The sequence below is a fragment of the Lytechinus variegatus genome, chromosome 10, assembly GCF_018143015.1.
Source record: "Lytechinus variegatus isolate NC3 chromosome 10, Lvar_3.0, whole genome shotgun sequence".
Classification (NCBI taxonomy): Eukaryota; Metazoa; Echinodermata; class Echinoidea; order Temnopleuroida; family Toxopneustidae; genus Lytechinus; species Lytechinus variegatus.
In genome coordinates this window covers 26,707,991-26,730,570 of record NC_054749.1, presented here as the reverse complement: position 1 = coordinate 26,730,570, position 22,580 = coordinate 26,707,991, and the positions used below count along the sequence as shown (strand labels likewise).

The 22,580-nt window shown below is 36.9% G+C and overlaps 1 protein-coding gene across 1 annotated transcript; it reads left to right on the top strand.

Annotated features, from left to right (window-relative positions):
• Positions 1 to 5,739: 5,739 nt before the first annotated feature.
• Positions 5,740 to 21,726, top strand: LOC121422780 (myosin-11-like). The gene is made up of 2 exons (XM_041617967.1): positions 5,740 to 6,450; positions 20,349 to 21,726. The coding sequence occupies exons 1-2, from the start codon at positions 6,118 to 6,120 to the stop codon at positions 20,511 to 20,513; spliced, it is 498 nt and encodes a 165-aa protein (XP_041473901.1). The 5' UTR covers positions 5,740 to 6,117; the 3' UTR covers positions 20,514 to 21,726.
• Positions 21,727 to 22,580: the final 854 nt, after the last annotated feature.

Genomic DNA, 22,580 nt, shown 5'->3' with positions numbered 1-22,580 from the left:
ATTCAGATAATAAAAGACTCAATTATGTTTTTTTAAGTATGATTATTGTTTTCTCTCAAATAAAAATATACAATAACTTTTTATCAGCAATTTGTACAAACTATTTGAATCATGATTATAAATTATACAATAAATCCATAACAAATATAATTCTACAAATTATACATTAAACTTCAAAGATACTAGAAATTAATACTAATGCGTTTCAGTAATTACAAAATGAAATACTAACAAGATATATGACATGATGAGAGATAAAAAAAAGATAAAATGTGTTTGCTCTACCCCCCCCCCCCCGTCCCCAGGTTAGGAGCACTCTCCCTTTAATGGAAGGGACTCCAATTCTCCGTTATTTTTTTTCTTTCTGTGTTTTTTATATATTTTGTTTTTTGTCTCTCGTTGTATATATACTTTTACCTCACTCTCCCTATATATTCTTTTAATTAAGAGTTTCCCATTTCCTGAAATGTAGAGACATTTTACCTCTACCATTCCTAGCGCCAGCCTTCTTTCTTCCCATTCTTCTTCTTTAAATTTCCTTTTAATTTCATCCATGGTTATAAGTGTATCCTTTTCCCTCCCTTTGAAGATTGAAAAATTAACAAAGATTAAAAAATGATTGACTAAACGTTCCTTTCCTTCGTCCTTTAATTCTACACCTACAAGAATTTCCTCCCAGCTTAAATTACCCGTAGAAATAAAACCAAACTTGTGACTTGTTGTAACTTGTTGCATTGATTTATTATTCTTAAGTCATGTAGATCTAGTTTTATGTCGGGTTCATCAAATCGATCGAGAAGTGAAAATGCTTTAAATAATGACTGGGGGCATGATCAGAGTAGTAAATAAATGACTCTTGCCATGATGCCCCCCCCCCTCAACGCTTCGCATGATAATTCCGAAACGCAAACTAAGATAGCGCCCCAAATTTATTAGACTTTTTTTTAAGTCTCGCGTAACTTTTGAGACCAATTTTTCGACATATACGGGTTCAGGCGCGGATCCATGCAGGAGGGGGCCGAGCCGGCCCCGCCCCCCTATTTTTTGAGTACCTGCAGAAAAAAGTGAACTCTTTAATCTTGATAGAAACTACGAAAACAGAAAGAAAAGTAAGAAAGATGTATTATACCCATGTGTAATTTACAGCCTCGTAACGGCCGGCCCGACCCCGAAAGGAAGCAAGAAAAAGGTGAGGGGAAGAATTGGAAAATAGACTTTATATAAAAATTTGCGCTCACATTGCCTGTGTAATGAATCCCATTCGAGATGATTAAACGACACTTCATATATCCAGTTCTGAAATCAATTTGCACACAATATGTTAGCTCGCACATTAAGCTTTCATTATTTTATTTGATTTACACAAATTGTGATTTTTGTTTGATTTACACAAAATTTTCAGCTTGCGCTGCGCGCTCGCATTGTTTGATTTGTGAGATACTTATCCTCTTTGGAAATTCTTTCCAACATTTTTCAAAATGCTCCTTTATCATGTCAGTATATCAAAAAAAATAAGCTCGTGCTTCGCGCTTGGAATTTAATTGTTTGAGACACACAGCTTGTTCTTTATTTGAATAAAAACGCGCTTAGATTGTCCAGTTTTCAGGTCGGATTATCAAAAATTTTGAGCTCGCACTTCGCACTCTCATTATTTATTGGTGATACTTGTATCCTCTTCATTAATCACTAAAAACAGTCCTAATTGAGTCCCTTTTTACGTTACTATAATAAAATATCGGCTCGCGCTTCGCGCTCGCATTGTTTAGTTGGATACTGTTCTTTGTTCATGATTATAAAAAGTGCTCAAAATCTTCAGTTCTAAGGACATAAAATATCCAAAAAAAAAAAATGGCCTGCGCTCGCATTATATATTAAGACCACATGAGGTACGTTGTCTTTTTATAACAATAAAGACTATACTTTAAACTTAAGTCTTTAGTTAGGACTACCCCCTGGAAAAAAAAATCAGATCATAGCGGCCAATCGAGAAAATTGTTGATGAAAATATTTTTCGGCCCCCCCCCCTTTGGTGAAAGCTGGATCCGCCCCTGGGGTATAACATCGATGCCACATGGCTTTTTACGAGACAATGTCATGCCGAAAATGGCTCATTTTTATACTTTGTGTAATGTTATTGTGTACAAGTCTTTGGGAGATTAAATTTATAAAGGGTGATTATTTTCATTCTATTTGGTCTGCTTGATTAATTTAGTTGATAAATGGTCTGTAATAATTTCCAATGAAAAAAAAAAAGATGATAAAACAAAGAACGACATAAGAAATTCTAAAAACAAGGAAATACATGTGGAAAAATTTGGCTTTCGCCATTTTTCTTTTTTGGGAAACATTAATGAGGTCAAACTTGGTGTGAAATATGCAAATAATGTTTTTCACGAATAAATTTGCATATTTCATTCATAATTCAAAAATAGTATTTTCAGATTTTTTAAAAATCTGGCTTGTAGTTTACATGTATATGGTAAAGAATGTGCCTGACAAATTTGGGCGTGATCGAGCGAACGGTGGCCGAGATCAGAAGGGGGCCGGGTTTCACACGCCAATACTTGTTAAGGGGTGCATTTTCAGAATATGGAAATTACGTGTTTAGGGTGCTTTTCGAGACCCCATGGTCGCGCATGGTATCCACTCGTGAATGGAAGTGCCCCCCCCCCCGGGGAAGGGGGCCATCCCCGTCCTCAATACATCTCAAATATAGTCCAGTCCTTTCAGGGTTAAACCTATAAAAAATAGATTTCTCGATCTCGGGGATTTTTCGGGTCGAGCCAACCACCCAGAGGGCCCGCCACTGGCGTAAATCCTGTTCGAGCCGTGGGGGGAGGGGGTAATAGCAATATCATAAGTGCTTTAAATTTCATGCCATGATATAACAGATTTCGCGCTCTCATTATTAATTTGATAATCAAAATTGTCCTTTTTTCAGAATGGAATATCGACAGGTTTCATCTCGAGCTTAGGAAGAGAAATAGGAAGATAGTCATCATTTTCATTATGATGATATAGTGTTCTTAGAATGTCCCGGTCTTATGTCAAAACTCAAAGTACGGTAATTATAATGAAACACCACCTCTCTTTTTAACTGTGATCCATATTCACCCATTGGCGGCGGAAGCCAAAAATTTTAGGAGGGGACAACCAAAAAAAAAAAAAAAGGTCATCAACAACAAATTTAGGGGGGACCGTCCCCCCCCCTCAAATTTAGGGGGGGGGACATGTCCCCCCCGTCCCCCCCCCCGCTTCCGCCGCCTATGTATTCACCTCACAATTTTCTTACAAAATAATTGAAATACAGAGTTTAAATTGACCCTTTTCAGATCGGAATATCAAATATTTTAAGCTCGCGCTTTCATTGGCGGCGTAGCAGAGGATATCTTTTGTGTTGGGGGGGGGGGCGCAACAATAAATATCTATTGTTACGCCCCCCCCCCAAACACAAAAGTTAATCTTCTGCTCCGCCGCCAATTCGCGCTTTGCACTCGCTTTATTGATTTTCATAATAAAAAAGTATTTATAATGCCCAGATTCAAGGTCGAAATCTGAAACACTCGCGCGCATGTTTATACAAACCATGTTCTCTATTTAAATCATTATCCAGTTTCAGATCACAAATATCAAAAAATTTCTGCTCGCGCTTCGCGCTCGCATTAAAATTTTATATGAAGATTCCAATTACTCATCCTATTAATAATTTACAAAACATGAATAGTGTCCTATTTGTAGGTGTATATCTCGATTTTTTCGGCTCGCGCTTTGCGCTCGCATTATTGTTTAGTTATATAGGCCTACTTATGATTTTCATGATTTCAAAAAAGTGCCTATATAGAATTTCCATTCTTTAGGTAGAAATTTAAACATTTTCAGCTTTCATTATTTGATTGTTGAAATAAGTAACGCCTTAATGGCTAGCTGCAAGCAACCGTTAACAGATCCTTTTTTTGATCAGATCAAAACGTATATTAAAAATTTCTGTTTCGCGCTCGCAGTAATTATTTAGTAGGATACACATCTCGTTCAGGATCACAAACATGGCCTAGAATGTTTAAATTTTAGGACAAAATACATGAAATATTATTGCCCCAACACTACTTGCTTAGGGTCCAATTTGAGCGAGGTGTGTGGGGGTTCTAACCCAATGAAAGCAAATTAGGTAAAGTCGACGTCTGTGATCACGTCCGTGACATAACAATTAAGATATCGTTTTACTTGTTTAGGGGGTCAATACTTCGAGAGTTGCACATGCTAATATTTGTTCAGTTAAGGGGTGCATTTTCAGAAAATGGAAAATAATTGTTTATGGTGCTTTTCGAAGCTATGGTAACGCATGCTATCCACTCGTAAATGGAAGTGCCCGGGATATTCGTGAGATATCTTATTTTGTTTGACTAAGATGTAAAAACAAAACTACACGCATTCGCGTCCCCCTTCATTTTGCTTGCTGTCGGCGTTATATGCATTGCCGGGTCAAACCAACTGGTCAACCCTCTCCACTCTCAAAAAAAGGTAGATCAGTCCCTGCCATTTTAGCAAAACGCTAGATCTGTCACTGGCCGTTGAATGGGAATATAAAATTGATTAAATACAGACATAATCCAGCAATTAAAAAGTCTTGATAAATGATCTTTGGATTACGGCCGACTCGCATAGAGCATAGGCCACGGGGCGGCGATCCATTTTGACGCACTGAACAAGTGCCCTTTTTACGCAAGCAAAATGCCCCCTCACTAACGTGTACTGTGCCCCTTCACATGAGAAAGACTCGTTTTATATGCGAGTAAGTGCCCCCTGCCTTCTTGTAAGTGCTCTTTCTTGAATCAGTGCCCTTTTTTACCCAAGAAAAGTGTCCCTCACGAACGTGTTCTGTGCCCTTTCATATACATGGGAATGATCCGTTTTATGCCGTTAGCAAGTGCACTTTTGCCTTCTAATAATAGGCGCCCTTTTTTTTAGCAAGTGCCCTTTTGCCGTCTAATAGGTGCCTTTCTCGTATCAGTGCCCCTCACGAACGTGCCCCCTTTCACCTGAATAGGACCTATTTTCTTTTTTTTGGCAAGTGCCCCTTGCCTTCTTGTAAGTGCCCTTCTTGAATCAGTGCCCCTTTTACCCAAGAAAAGTGCCCCTCACGAACGTGTGCTGTGCCCCTTCCATACCTGAGCATGACCCGTTTTATGCCGTTAGCAAGTGCCCTTTTGCCTTCTAATAGGCGCCCTTTCTCATATAATACCCTTTTTACCCTCACCATGGACCTATATAGGTCCATACCCTCAAGAACGTGTTCTGTATCCCTTTCACCAGAGAAGGACCCGTTTTATATACATCATGGGGTGTTAACGAGTTTTTATGTGTTAACGAATTTTGGGGCTTATTACGCCACTGTAAATAAGTCGTTTGTTTTTAGATAGTGCCCCCTTGGAAAAAAGTTTTTTTTTCCCTGTGCCCCCCTCCACTTACAAATTCACTTCGCCGCCCCTGGCTGCCTGGCATAGGCTGATTCGGTGGGGGGCGAAGCGGCCGCCCCTCTAGTAAAAGGAAACCCCCCCAAAAAGAGAGAAAAGATAAAGAGGAAAGAAGTATTTTTTCAAAGTTGCTGGAAATCATCGAAATAGCGCTCTCTATAACCGATGAAGATCTATGAAAATTTCGTAGGAAAAAATCACCCGTATCATGATCAAGCGCTAATACGTAGCGAGCCTGGCGGTACGCGCGCGCGTTTGACCTGATTCGACTTTGTCGATGTCGCGCGCGCACACCCGACGACGGTGCTCGTGAATGCCGGAGCTCCTCCTTCATTTTGGACTAAAGAAAAGAGAAGTTTAAGGCTCGATTCCATGAGGTTATTGGTGCCCTGGACATATTCTGAACAGGGTCTGTGAGTAGAAATCCCTGGCAGATCATCATTACGTTAAAATCTTGAATATTGCAAGTCTTGTCAAGTTCGCACACTTGTCTGATTGTCGCCTGTACCGTACCGCAGTGCTGCTGATCGATCGCGCCAGTACAGCGCCTTCCAGGAAGTAGACCTCGGCTACGTTAGTGCATGCATGCCCAATTTGGTTTTCTACTTTTGAAATTGAGTTAGCGTCGCCGATCGCCTAATTCAACATGGCGGATACCGATTTGAAATACCTGACTGTTGACAAACACATGATCAATGACCCTGCTTATCATGCACAATGGGCAGCAAAAAAGCTTGTCTGGATACCTGATGAAGTCAATGGATTTATTGCTGCAAGCATCAAGGATGAAAAATCGGGGCAAGAAATTGTGGTGGAGATACTTGACACCAACAAAAAAATTACAATCAACAGAGATGATATCCAAAGGATGAATCCACCGAAATACACAAAAGTTGAGGATATGGCAGATCTGACTTGCCTCAATGAAGCATCAGTCTTACATAATCTCAAGGACAGATACTATTCTAGCCTCATCTATGTAAGTATAACCAAGGGCAAGGCGGGGCACGAATCGTGTAAATCAAATGCAACCATAATCTAAATGTTAAAGTAATAGAGACCTTTTCTTACGTGCTCCCTCCCCCCCCCCCTCCGTCGCCCCACAACTACAAGCAATGTCACATAATTTCCATCTCAACACACAAGGATCTAGATCTATATGTACACTGTCACACAGCAAATGTCGGATCGTTCGATAAAAGAATGTAAAAATTTACAATCTTTGTCATGTTTGTACACAAGGTCCCCTCTTTAGTTTTGGTTTAGGCCTACATGTACTTGATTACCAAAGCATGCAGAGGTTTTAATTTTCAAACTCTGAGAAGTAGAGTCTAAGGGCTCTAAACAGTTGCTCTAGGCCTATATGGATCAAGAAAAACTTAATTTGTCTGAAGATTATACGAAAATGAATTGAATTTTGGATACCTCAACCTACAAGCTTAAGTAGACCTCTACAACTCCTGATTTGCAGTATTCCTGGTCATAAAACAAAATAACATGTCAAATTAAATAGCATTTTATATTGCATGTTTAAAGGGGGAGGGAGGGAGGATTTGCTTGTGTAGTCGCATGGCTGTTTTTCGGATGGATTTTTTGATCACCATGATCAGGCTTTTGACTTAAAGGTATTGTTTAACTTTGTGAGCAGCCGATTTAAAAAATTTTCAAACCAAGATGAAACATGTGTACAAGTGCATGTATTAGAACTAATAAACCCTGAAAACAATCATTATTGAGAATGAAAAGCTATAACTACAAGGCAAACCCCGATTTTGTAAATAGGCGTCTTATAGACACCTAAATAGTACACATACGTGTATGGGATGAAATTAAGATGGTGTTTCCAGTCACTTTATATTTCAATGTTTGAAGCACTAAATTATTTTCGAACGCAAGTTTTTCTGGGCTTCATTTTTGTAGTAGATCACAGACACAGGTGACAAGTGTGACCTTCCAGCTCAGATTTTTAAAAAGTCAAACCAATGTTAACCAATCACCTTAAGTATTTCTTTATTTTATTTATATTCCTATATTTATTACTTTTATTGGGAAGGATGGGGGGGGGGATGTTGCCTGGAATAAAATGACAACTCTAATGAGGTTCAATAATAGGGAAGGATGAAGCTCCACTGTATAATATGTGGGCATCTTACTTAGTTATTGATTCTATTGTTACTTTCTTATTCAGAGTTTTTGACCTATAACATCCTGTACTCTTGCCTATTCAGTGTAGGCTTTGATGTTAAGCTCCAACTCACTTCCACTGATCAGCACACTACAGCGCGTCCCAAAAAAAACTATACACTTTTGAAATGGCCGCCAAATAAAAAATCTAGCACTTTGGGGAAGAAGACTCTCATATATGGAAAGCCAATGAAGTCAACTTTCAAATGACACCAAAAAGTTGGAAAAATATTAATGCTTGAGCGAGCACTGCCCACTGAAACAAAGGGTATGAAAATCAGGGTGGGCTGGAATTAGCCTTCCAATTTATTTCAGTTGTTGAGAGGCAAATCATTTCGAACTTGCAAAGTTAAGGGCGTTGTGATAAATTAATGATCAACCTTGATCAGTTTTGATAGCTTAAGCAAATTTTTTAAGTTATTAAATTGAACTTTTATGCATGAGTGAACACAAATTACACTTTTGGAGCAGCATTTCAGCTTTATCATTTGGATCTCTTTTGGGGCAGCATTTCAACTTTATCACGGCGATCTCAGCAATGTGTTCATGGGAGTCGGCCAGTCGGGAGAATAGGGGGTGAGATAGGGCTTAAGTGGGAGAAGTAGGTTGATGGAATAAGGGACAACAGAACATTCAGCCCCGCCCCCTCCCTCTTTCCCACCCTCCCCTCCTGTTGAGAGACTGATGGCTATTCTTATGTACGCGTGAAGTCCAGAGCAGAATGTTGGTTTAATGATTAATTCTGAATTAGGGCATCAACTTTTTCCTATCAATCATTCAATCAACAATTTATCAGTAAATCAACTCATTCAATGTGCAATGTGATCAATAAAACATTCATTTTTTCCAATAAATTATTTCATTAATCATCATAATCATTATTTTTTGGGGGTAATCATTCAAACTGACCATCAGCCACCGTCACTTGGCAGTTAAGTTTTGAAAAGGCTACAATCCGGGAGATGAGACACAGAGAGAGAGAGAGGAGGGGGCTAGAAAATGGAGGTGAAGAGGGGAGGGTACCTATGACTTTTAATTTGTAAAAGGACAAAAAGAAGAGGAATGCCCTCTTGCTTGTAACAGGTACATGTACCATCACATTACTCTGACTCTCATGAACACACTTCTGATGTCCACAAGATGAATATGCTACACTAAAATTGCATTCCTGTTCACACATGCAGTACATTTCAATTGAGTAATTCATGAAATTTGCCTATTAAAACCAAAACTTATCTCACTCATGAATAGCAGAACACCCTTAGCTTTGTAAGTTCCAAAGGACTAACCTCTCAAAAAACTGTATGGCTAATTCCTGCCCAGCCTAGCCAAGCTTAGTCTCCCAGGAGGAGAGAAGTGGGGGGGGGGGTAGAGATGGAGGGAGGGGTTGCTAAATGTTCTGTTGACCTTAAGCCCATCAACTTACTTCACCTACCTAAGTCATATTACCCCCTCTTCTCCTGACTGTCATGAACACATTGTTAAGATCCACATGATCCACATGATAAAGCTGCACTAAACATTGCAATTCATGATCACTCATGCATTAAATTTCAATTTAATAACGTATGAAATTTTCACAAACAACAAACTGATAACATCTGATCTTTAACTCACCAAATAACCTTCAACTTTGCAAGTACCAAACAAAAAATCTGAAAGAAATTGGAAGGCTAATTCCAGCCCACCCTAATTTGCATACCCTCTGTTTCAGTGGGCAGTGCTCGCTCAAGCATGAAAAATTTTTCAACTTTTTGGTGTCATTTGAAAGTTGACTTTATTGGCTTTCCATATCTATAAGTCTTTTCCCCCAAAGTGCTACATTTTTTATTTGGCAGCCATTTCAAAAGTGTATAGTTTTTTTTGGGACGCACTGTAGTTGCTCCTCCCTTTCTCAGGAAACACAAGGTTTAGTTCGGTGTGATCTTTTACTTGTAGTAATGCACAGATTTCCTCTATAAGAGCTTATTGCTGCTGGCTGGAGCAAATGTCTTGCAATTCCAACTTTAGAAAAATTTAGAAGGCCCCTGTTTCTTAACGGGCATACCGTGTACAATTATTGCATGGTGGAACAAGGCTCCTACATGTAGCCTCAAAATCATGGTTCCATAGTGGTTACCAATAATGACAGAGCTACCAAATAAAAAGAAGTCCCTGAACTAATACCAACCAGGCGAGTGTTTCATGAAAATTGTCAGTGCTGACTATTTTAGTGAAATTCTTGCTTTTGATGGGCTGAGAAGCACTGACCTCTGACATGTACACTGTCACACTTTCTGTGAACAGGGTTTTCAAAATGACCCCTGATTGGAAAAATGTATCTTTTTCATTTATTGACTTTTGCTTTCTTTGTAAATTTGACCCCTTGATCTTATTACCCTGTTTGCTAGTTTCTTACACTGGCATCCTACCATTTTAATTTGGGTCAGAGATTGTTATTATATCCTGATTCCCATATGCTATATAAGATGACTATAAAAACTGCAGTTATTTACCCTTTTTAGGTTGTGTGTGTAGAGCAGTAGGCCTGCCTGCATGTATATGATTTCCCTGTGGAAAAAAAAATCAGAACTGTTAAAAATGGTGATCACCACATTAACTGACACATTGGAAAGTATATTTTTATGTTAAATCCATTCATAATTTCATTTCCACAATACCGAGTTTCACTTTAACCTGTAACCTGACATCTTGATGGACTTCACCTTTAAAAGAAAATTAAACCCAGATTAAAATTGTAAATAAACAGAAAAAATTAAAAGAAGCAGATATAATGGATCAACATTTAAGAAAGTTTTAATGTTTTCAAAAAGTTAATGAAATTGTAAATGAAAAAGTATACCTACATTTACATGTATGTGATTCCATACTCTACATACACATACTACAATCAATATGTGCAATGTACATTGTACATGTACATTAAAACAAATTTGCCAGATTGGGATTAACAGATCTAATGTTGTTTGAGAGTGAGACAGCCATTACTTTTATATAGGCTATTTCTTAATAATTAATAGTACCACAATTATCATTTTATAATCAAGCTTTTTCCCCCTTTAATTCTGAATGCCTATGAACCCAGTCTGTGTTTATACAAGCAAGCATGGGTCACGTCCACACACACTGGCCCTTTCAGTGACTCACACTGCCTAGCTGGGAGGGCATAACTCTTGCCTCATATTACAGTAAAAAGCATATCCAACTAGAAGCAGTCAAGAATGTGAAATGTTTAGGGAAATGTTAGTACATGATGACGTACAGTACTGGGTACCCCTCCCTCACTGTCTCAATGGCAAATGTTGCCATGTATGGCTACAGGTATAAAGTTATTGAAGTTTGTCCTATTACCAAGCACTTTATGGATGAGCTGTAAAACAATTATTTACTAGAAATTGATCAAACTTATTTTGCCTAGATCTACTGTCTTCATTTAAATGCAATCTCCTGATTGCACTGCACTCCTTTCCACACATAATATAGGGCCTACATGTACATTGTACATGTACATGTGATGATCTGAAAATGATACTGTCGGAGTGAAAAAAAATAGTGTACCACACTATGGTATGATCTTAAAGACTCAAACTGCTCATTAGAAAGGAAAAAAAATACATATTTCAACGTACATGTATAAAGCCTGTAGGCCTTCATCTACATGTTCGTACATTTATTTTGCTTTATAGGCCTAATGTCCATTTTGGTTTTGTGTCATTTTGATTCATCCACAATCTATAGTATACTATACACATAGGCCTACATGTACCTCTCCTGTCCAATTAATTCAGGATAGTTATATTTAAATTGGTTGCATAGACCCCCTCCATTGCCAGTTGATGGAAATACAGGCTGACACTGCTGAATAAAATGGACTTTTTCATCCTAACAGTAACAATAAAATTCTACATCAAGACTGATACAAGGAGAGCAGTCATAAAATAGATTTGTTAGAGGGGAAGTGAAAGTCACCTGTTTAATATCCTGACACACCTTGACCTTCAAACTTTAATTATGATAGCAGTGGTAATCACTCATGTTCTTGTCTCCCTCCTATACGTACACATTACTGTAGGTTGTGAGTAGAAACATGTACTACTTGCAGGAAACTTGATTACATCAGTGTAAATTGCATTTGGTTAATTGATTTGCAGTTATATGAGATGTTAATGATAGACAAGGAAATTAAGGTAGTTTACTGTTCATGTTCATAAAAACGACTTGAAGACTATTTAGTATCATGGCCGTGCTGCATCATTTATCATGTATACTGTATCTTCATGTGTTCGTGCCATTTTTTTCTTCAACTGCTGCGAAGCAAAAGACTAAATATAAAGCTGAATAACACAGATATCTGCACGACACAGGGGTTTAATTAATGATGACTGACTCTAAAGTTCAAGTCGGCATTGCGTTGCATCCTATTTTGCAGGAGCTGTAACGGCTAATGAGATAATATGTCTTCATCATAGAAGAAGGAAATGACCTGTGCCCAATATTTGGAGTTCCTTATAATCCTTACAACTCTTCACTGCCATGATAGTAATCCTTTGGCCTACATGTTCGGCTCTCTTCTCCCTGTAAATGGGCTTAAAATTCTGGGACCATCTTTGTAGTTGTACATGTATGGGGATTTGATTATCATGCTTGTCTGAGTACATGTCTGCAAACAACCTTCTTGAAGTGTTTTGTATGATGTGCAGTTAGGGCCTCTAAAAATTCTCGTATTTTGCCTTGAAAGTGGTCCATGTTTCCTACTGTCTGGTTCAATAGGTTTGAGGTCACAAAATACATAACTGGAAATATCTTAATCTCACTCATAGGATACATGTAATTACATGTACATATAAATGTAAACAATTGAGGGGTCAGTTTGTAGCTCATGTGCACAGGAATTGATGGAGTTGAATTTGAGGGTCATTAGGTCAAAGGTCACTAAATATTGAATGGAGTTTTTGCAAACTATTCACCTCTCGGAGTATATTTCCACCTAGGAACATTTTGATGGTATTTTTCTGTACAGTGTTTCAGGGTCTACAGTGTGTATGCCCAAAGTCTGGTAGTTGAAACCAGAAGTGATCCCCTAGCATGACAATATTTTCTCAAGTATCTTCCCTCTATCCTATCAATAGACCTACCCTAGACACAGGTGCATGATGTGATTTGTCAGAAAGGTCAGCACGTACTGTACAAAAAGATGAATAAATGTGGGGGAGAGATTTATTGAAGAAAAAGCCCTGAAATTACTATTGTCAGCATTGTGCAAGCACTTTGGTCTCAGGAGAAGATGTTGAATTTATTCTAGGGAACAAGGGGCACTTGTTTGTGGATAGTTGATTCTAAGCTGTTGGGTAAACTAATTCAGGGTTGGTAATTTAGTTTCTTTTAATGCTCTGTAGCATGCACTGTATGGGTGTAGTTTTTGACTGGATGCTAACTTACAATTTTCACATTTAGTTATATAAAAGTGATGCAGAAACACAAAAAGTGATTTTATGACTTCTTAACCTTACCTTAAAGGTCATACATGTAGCTTGCATTATTCAAATTGCAGAAAAGAGAAAGGGGAAAGATACAGTAATGAATATTTGTAAAGCAGTGTACAGAAGGCTGTAAAGGCTGCAATTTATTTTTGTTATTGCAAGAATTATAAAATTTTGATTATGTAGGCCAACATGTACATGTAAATTTGTAATCATTTCAATAAACCCTTGTAAACTGAAGAGAAAACAATTAATATTTGAACTTTGGCTTTACTTTAGGATGCTTGATAGGTGTAGTTTATATTTCTCAAGTGTAAGTACATCACTGTACATACATGTATGTACATTTAGTAACTATGTACAGTACATGTTTAATAGTTCAATCTTTTTATATAAAATTATTCAAAAAAGAAAAGAAAAAATAGGCTTTGGAGTTTAGTCTGTATCCTGTCCAGTCACCTCCCGTATCACCGAGAGTCTAAAGCTCAATAGATATCTGAAGTACATGTAGGAGCTTTAATGTTATTAAAGGGAACAGTTATAAACTTCTTTGAAATCAGATCACACACAACAAATCTTTCATCAAACAGTGTAGGCAAAAATAGAAATAAAGTCTTGAATTGATATGTAGCCAATAACCTTTAATCATCAGAAGTAAACTGAATTTCTGTTTAAAAGAAACATTTTGGGTTTATTTGATCTCTATTGGAAAGAAAGTGAATTCAAATAATTAAATCAACAATGTTTTTTAATATATTGATTCAATAAAACCCATAAAAAAAAAAAAAAAAAAGAATTCTAATGATGTATTCATTTGGTTTCTTGGAAAATATTGTGGTATGACTGTTGAAAATACACATTGTTAATTATAAAGAATACTTGACAAAAATGTTGCATCTTGGGTAAGGATCCAGGAACAATGAGAGTACTTTACATTCATAAGTCTTTAACTGGTGCTGAAATTAAAATAAATTTGATTTATTTGTCAATATTTTAGCCAATACTTCAATTTTATAAGCATATTCAGAAATTATTGTTCACTTTACATTTTGTAATGTGACACTTACATGTACTGTATCTGTGAAATGGCAGCACGGAAGTATTATAATTTAGCTACTTGTATGTAAGTTGGAATTCACAACTTGACCTTCATCAAAGAGATTGAAATGAAATGATTGATTTACCCCCCAAAAATGTGAAGTACACTTTATGAGGAAGGTCTCATCATGGTTACATGTATCTGTATTTTCTCCATGTTTTCATGTGGATCCAAAGGAAATACTTTCAAAGAATTTGAAGAAAAATCTATTGAAAACCAGCCACCTGCAAATAAATGGAAGCACTCACCCACCCACCCACTGTATACACTCCCTGTGAATAAGGTTGTTTCATGCAGTGTAAATTTGGGTGAGGAAGTGAATTTCTTGTTATTAGACCAGAAACGCTTCATTTGCATAACAGTAGGCCGTGAATTCAACACCGTTATTCAAGAATGGGAGTGGCAGAGACTGGTAGAGGCCTATTATGTAGTTGTCATTCTGTGCAGAGAGAAGCAGCGATTAAACTAGGAAGTTGTGATACCTGTATAAGTTTAGAGTTGTTTTCCCTCTGATTCATGATCTTTAATTAATACATTGTAGATGGTTTTATGGCTTTGTAACTGCAGGTTAAACTGTAAACAGCACAACTTTATTTAATTATTTCATGTGATCATTGATCACAAGTTAATGCAGAACTCTCAAGCAACCCACCACCTGTACAAATTTCCAATACTTTCACATTCACACTCGTCTTACATGTACATTCAATTTCAATTTTCAATTTCATTTATTCTACAATTCAATAAAAAAAATTTGCATCTACATTGTAAATTGCACAAAATAAATAAAAAATGCATGGAATAATATTTTTTTCCCCTCCAAAATCATTAACTTCATCATCTCTAAAAACAAGCAAGATGCTATACATCAAGTTGATACAGGCATGAACTAATTTAATTTCTTGACTCATCAACATTATTCTCCAAGAAGGCTGCTTGGTGTAATAGTTTGGGCTGATGAAGAACAGCCTAGTGTGTTCTCAAAGGTTATGCCTGAAAATCTATACCTTTTCATCAACTGGATAATTCAAGTTATTACAACTGATAAACTTTCACTCCTAAGTCCTAACCCTTTACTAGCATCAGATTGTTGGAACATACATGTACTGTACTCTGTACATGTTTTGAGAATATTTGGTTGCTTTGAAGAGAACTTCTATTCAAGCAACCAAATGGAAACCATGTTAATGTTTGGGCAATCCACTTTGAACTTAACAAAAACACCCCCCATTTTTTTTCTCATACTGTAGTTGGGAACCTTGTAAATTTATTTACTAGAGGTAACATTGCATAATGCAAATATAAATGAGATCTTTATGTCAACTTTAGTTCAAGTTTTTTTTTCCATTTAATTGTAATTTATGCAGTGAAGGCCTACGTGTACTGAAAGAGCGGATATTAAAAAACAAATGTAATTTGGGCATAGCACTCTGTCAAAACGACAAATTTAGGGACAGTGATTTTCCGCGATCGCGGAAAACGGACGGAATTCACGGAAAAGGCCTTTTGAAACGGAAAGTGGCATTTCAAACGGAAATTCACGGAAAACGTATTTTCCCTCAAAATACACAGAATATCAACAGAAATTACTCCAAAATAACAACAAAATGAGAGTATTAAATGGCCACAAAACCCCAGAAAACACGATCTCACTTCGCTACAATCATGACAATTCACACATCGTAACTGCTCTCGACATCATCACACTCGATAGTACCCCGCGCCCGTACCCGGCCTGCCCGGCCCGGGTTGAGCTTCATATCACTTCATATCGCTCAACTGCATGGTCGTGTGTTGCTGCCCTCTACGTTTGAAGATGTAACAGCACGATATCGCGGTCTTAAAATCCAAGATGGCGGATTGGCGAAAGCCGTTGTCAGATGATAACGATGTCCAAAAAACCCCCAAATTATCGATGAAATTAAATTTCACTGCAAAATAATGCTACTTATGTGAAAGGTGAGGATGTATGCATGCTAAATGTGATCGAAAAATACTTAAATGCACCCGCATAGATCCGATTAGAACGGATTTTATTGTGTTGTTGGTCCAGTAGCAGATACAAATTTTGGCTAGTGCGAGTGTACGCACTGTGATTTTGCTATTCAATGTGTAAACGGAATTGTCACTTTTCCGTGTGTACAAAGTGTATGGGGAAACGGAATTTCCGTTTTCTGACATGCTGAAACGGAATTTGAGATTTTCTGAAACGGAAAAGGCCATTTTTTGAAACGGAAAATCACTGTCCCTACAAATTTATTGAGTGTTGGTAGTGCATCAAATTAAAAGCATGCCAAATGCTGTCACCTAGAAACAGATAATGATAAACTCCACGTTTTTGTATCAATACAAAACAAAAAAAGCAAAGAGGAAGGGAAAAACAAAAGGGGAAAAAGGAAACAGAGATAATTTTCAGTTGCATTATATCACACACTAGGAGGTGAATCAAAGGATCAACTAGTTAATGCTTACAATTCATAGCCGATTTTGAGTTGAACCTGGCACTTGTTTTTTTTTCATTGAAATTATTTTGATTTTTTTTTACCAAGACGTCTTGAATACTTTCTTCGGTTAGTGCAGATTGAATGCAGCGTAGATCATGTACAAGTATAATAGAACAAGATGTCTCAGGTGAAAGTACTTTTTTGCATGCAGCATGGTAGGGCTAATTGCTGTGAAAGGGCGCAGCTTGTGTCTTCTTCTCTCTCCCTCGGATAGACACAGATAGGGATCCAATAAAGGTTATCTTCAAAATGGCAAGGATCGCCCCCCTTGGGCTGGCTACCCATTGAGGTGTTAAACGTTAGCATGTGTGAAGAAATGCACCTAATTGAAATATACTTACATCATCTTGTGTAGACAACATGATATACACTGAGAGAAATGTACAAGATGTTTGATCAGTCGCACATGCAGGGTACATTCATGATTCCAAATCTGGTGAACACTCCTGTGATGTTATCATAAACATTGGATTTTAATCTACAAAGTATGTAAACATTTGGTCTTGTAGGGTAACATGAAAATAAAGATAAGCATTTAGGCCTATACAGTGCCATCTATCGGTTTATTTCCAGTTCGTCCAATTGCCAATTCGTCTACTATCATTTGGTCTACCATCATTTTGTCCACTCACCACATGGTCCACTTTCATTTAGTCTAATGCCATTCTGTCCAATAACCAGTTGGTCCAATAGCCATTTAGTCTATTATCTATATACATTTGGTCTAACTGAATTAAAGTGTTAATTGTGTAAAAATGAATGAAAATGAAATGAGTATTAGACCAACTGGTTATGAGACAAAATGGTGATTAGACAAAGTGACGATTGGACAAAAAGATTATTGGACCAATTGGTTATTAGACAAATGTTGGTGGACGAAATGGCATTAGACTATAAAATGAAAGTAGACCATGTGGTGAGTAGACCATTTGGCAGTAGACGAATTGGGGATTTACCCATCTATCTACATGTACGTGTTGATGAATGATCTGTAAAATCCGAGTGCACTATTATTATTATTATCCTGGCTTTAGCTCGAGCTGCCTCTCGGCGCCTAGTGCATTCAGGGAATTAATCCTGCAGTGTACCCAATAACCTCACCTGGGTTGAGTGCAGCCGGATGTGGGTAAATTTCCTGCTTAAGGAAAGCTATAGGATTAAAACTAGGATTCAAACTCAAGACTATCTGGTTAAAAGACAGTCAGAACTCTTAATACATGTACACCACAAGACCACAATGTGTTCAAACTTCAGAAATCACACTGCATATATTATGTACATGTACAGTGTACATTTTGATGTTCTGCTTTTTATTAATGTAATTTTCAAATCTTTTCTGATGGAATCCTCTTTATCTTTGAAATATGATCAGTGGGAATCACATCATTTATGAATTACAATGTCATTTACATATAGGGGCTACATGTACATGTGATGAATTCAATAAGTTTTCAACCTTTTGATATGTACATGTAGGCCTACAAAATGTACTTCTCTACTATTATTATAAATAGGGTTAAATCAGAGTCAGTAATATAACCCTATGGTCAGTGATGCTAGTAATTGCGGGTCATTTAGGAAGAAATGGGCCTATTTTTCATCCCTTCATTGGGACAATTATAGCTACACTAATATTGGTCAAATCGGTAATTGCCCTGTGCGCTGCAAAGTCGTTCATTATTAGGTTCTATTTAAAGTTTGTTGCCTTGCTCCATGTAGCATTTGGTTTAACCATATTCCAATCTGGTAATGCCATTTGAGCAGTAATTTGCTTTAAAAAATACTTGCCAGTCTGTGTGTGTGTATATGGATGGGGAAAAGAACAAGGATGACAGCTGAGTTTCTGCACCATCTTCCAAGGAGAGATAGGTCATTATATAGCAAGTGCAGGATCCTCATTTATACAGGGGAAATGTCTTTTACATCTAATGATGGCAGGTAGCAATAACAAATATTCACAATTGCAATTGTAAAGCTAAGCCAAGCTGAAGCAACAAAAACTATGGAATGAAAGGAATGCATGATGAGCTTTGGCTGTACCGGTCCATGATATTTTACTACATTCTACCTGCAATTTTACACAATAATATTCAATAATGTTATTATATACATGTACATGTAGGCTTACTATTTTACATTATTTGTATGTACATGTATATAGGAAATTTTATTTCAATATATTCACTATCGCTCTGTATGCCCAATAAACATACAAATTGAAGGAAATTGAAGGAACAAATACAAGTTTTTCATTATTTAATCGGTTGCATCCTTTTAATAGTCATTTTAAGATATGCAGCAAAATTGCATCATTTGCAATATACTGTATACTGCTCTTCGTTCATGGGTGTTACATGTATGAAATGAGTGCTCAGCATTGGTTGAATAGAATAGGGCCTACACATTGCCATGACTTTGTCACGAAACACCAGTGCAAGTTAGTTTGTCATCATGACGTTGTGTCTTCAACATCAAGTGTCTTTGGTGCATGATGAGAAATAGTTGTGTATACATAGAGTGTTATGAATCAACTGATTATAATAATTAGCAGCGAGGCGCTCAGATGACTAAGTCCACCGTGACGAGACTGCCAATTCTGATATCAAACCAAATGTGCCTTATTTCATTCATTCATTCTCATTCATTGTGAACGTGACTGATGGTGATATTGTGGAAGAATCATTGGCCTTGTGATGTATGTTATCATTGTGTAAGGGCATTAGGATTTGTGTTTGTGGCACAAGGAGAAGTTTTGTCCCACCACTGTGCTTTACAATTGGTCAGAGTTGACTGTATAATTGTCTCATTTCCCTTTTGAAATGGTTGTTTTAAAGTCATTGACCATTTGCTTTCAACTTGTTGACCAGTTGCTTGTAAAGCCATTGACAATTTGCTTTAACCTTTTTGACTTAGACCAGTTGCTAAATAAAGTCATTGACCATTTGCAGTTCTAGTTGATAGAAGATATAGCTGGATTTAAATTTGGCCCTTTTGTGTGGATAGGTTGATTGAATGAGTTCCGGGTGATGATTCACTGTGTCCAATTGAAGCTCAAATTTGATTCAGCTCAAATTTGAATTCAAATCAATGATTCACAAAAGACTTTAAATACCACTGTGGTCTATTATACATACTGCTGTGTAGAATATGCATTGGGCTTGAACAGTATCTAATGGCACTTTTGATTGTGCATGTATGAAATGAAAATTTAATTCAAGGGAATGAAGATGATTACTTGAAGAACTACCTACAAATATCAAAATTCAAGTATACATGCATGTTTTATTAAAAGAGCTGTGTAGATATCAATTTGCACATGAACTCCACTTGTTAGCAAATGAAGGTGATCAAATTATTTAAATGAGACCCTGTATTGAATCAAAGATTATAAATATTGGAATGTAATTAATGTACCACTGTAACATGTAATGAGTGCAATATTTAGGGTGTTTCATTAAAAAAAAGTACAGGGAGAAGGGAGTGGGGTAGATAGAACCATGGATCCGTGATAGAACTAAACCAGAATTTGTATGAAGTTTATTTCCGTTTTCTATTGGAGTTGATCTAACCACTATTTTCCTCTTCCCCTTTGCCCCCCATCCTCCCACAGACCTACTCTGGACTGTTCTGTGTGGTCGTTAACCCCTACAAGAGACTTCCCATCTACCATGAAAAGGTCATCGACCTCTACAAGGGAAAGAAGCGCCATGAAGTGCCCCCTCACGTGTATGCCATCACAGACACTGCCTACAGGAGCATGCTTCAAGGTTTGTGAAAATTATGTGTTCATGTCCAAGTCAATATTTAATGTGATGATAAGAGCAATGATATGCTACAATAGCATGATTGAAACACCCATGTACGGAAAAATATGTCTGTTAAACAAGTGAAAATACACTTTTACTTTTACATACAAAACACTATCATCACCATAAATTTTGTTGAAAATTCCTATGGTGTGATGCATGGAAAAATGATACAGGGCTGGGGGCGATTTAGCCCTTGAAATACTCAAAAGAACCCTGGAGACTAGAAAAAAAGAAGCACTGGAAATCCCCATTCATTGCGATGTTAACTAAAAGCTTATTCAATGTTGCAGATTTAGGCAGTAAGTTGTGAAAAGTAGCCCCTGATAATAATTTATTTTTGCCTGGTGTAATGAAAGGAAAATTACTTTCATTTTTACATGATGAATGTTGACAGTGTACGTGATAGCCTAACTTTCCTTATCCAGTTCTGTTGTGATGTGAAGCTCCAGCAATATTGAATAGAAAGCCACAAATCAAAAACGTCCCTATACATGGAAGGGGGGCCCCCCTTATGAAACCAAGACACCCTGCGTATCGTTGATGCCTGGGACAAAAATGATCAAAAATAATCTCCTGAGTAATCCTTTGTCATATCATAAGGAGTGGTGATATGATTAATCTTTACCCTCTTTATAAAGCCTATCTTTACTTTGGGCAAATCCTTCAAAAGTGCATGTCATTATTGCAATTCTTTACTAGAATATGTATCTACTATTGGTGAAGGATATGAAATAAAAATGTGCTTTCTTTTATAAATTTACTGATTTTACATCAAAAATTTATTTTGATTGGGTGCTCACTCAAAAATTTATTTTGATTGAGTGCTCAATCAAAATAAAATATCTATGTATTTTTGGCTTGTTTTTATAACACCACTTCTTGCTGATGAAATGGGCTGAATATTGCAGGATGCAATCTTAGCCATTAGATTTTTAATATCCAATTTACTATTTGTTATAGGTTAACATCAAAAGGCTTTTTTCAAATAAAATAAAAACGTTACCACTAGATACCAAATTTGACTTCTAACGGCTGAAGAAACATCCAATGACCACTTTTGTAACATTTGAATTAGAGACGATACTTGGGAGTATAATTCGCTTTTCTGACCCTTTTCCAAAGCTTTTTAGAAGACTTTAAAGGACAAGTCCACCCCAACAAAAACTTTATTTGAATAAAAAGAGAAAAATTCAACAAGCATAACACTGAAAATTTCATCAAAATCGGATGTAAAATAAGAAAGTTATGACATTTTGAAGTTTCGCTTCATTTCACAAAACAGTGATATGCACATCTGGGTCGGTATGCAAATGAGGGAATTGATGACATCACTCACTCACTATTTCTTTTGTATTTTATTATATGAAATATTTTGATTTTCTTGTCATTGTCATGTGAAAAGCAGTTTCATTCCTCCCTGAACACGTGGAATACCATTATTTTAATATTTTGTGCTTCAGGCAAGGAGGTCCTTATCGTCAAATTCGTAAAAATTGAAATATTGTATAATTCAAACAATAAAAAAACAAAAGAAATAGTGAGTGACATCATCGACTCTCTCATTTGGATGTAACTGGCTCGTTCATATAACTATTTTGTTATAAAAATAAGCGAAACTTTGAAATGTCATAACTTTCTTATTTTACATCCGATTTTGTTGAAATTTTCAGCATTGTGCTTGTCTGATTTTTCTCTATTGATTCAAATCAACATTTTTCTGAGGTGGACTTGACCTTTAATGCAGATGTGTCAAGAGGGGACAAGAATAGAGAGGTTAAAAGTAAACCCATTCATGAATGTAACTCTGGGAGGTAGACATGTTTGTACTACTGTATGCAGCAACAACTGAAAAATTCTATGATCCTGAGCACAGTGAATGTGATCTAATGCATTCCTTGCTGAGAAAAACAGGTTGTAATACTTCTAAGGGTGAACTTTATGCATCCATTGCGAGGACAGAATCGGCGATTTCAAACGTCGATTCAAAACGCCGATCGTAAACGTGGTTCTGGGAGTGCTGTTTATGCTTCACT

What these genes read in the sequence shown, in the direction of transcription:
- LOC121422780 (XM_041617967.1), top strand. Translation starts at nt 6,118, where the DNA reads ATGGCGGATACCGATTTGAAATACCTGACTGTTGACAAACACATGATC. An exon ending in ACTATTCTAGCCTCATCTAT is followed by an intron (nt 6,451 to 20,348) that starts GTAAGTATAACC and finishes ATCCTCCCACAG; the next exon opens with ACCTACTCTGGACTGTTCTG.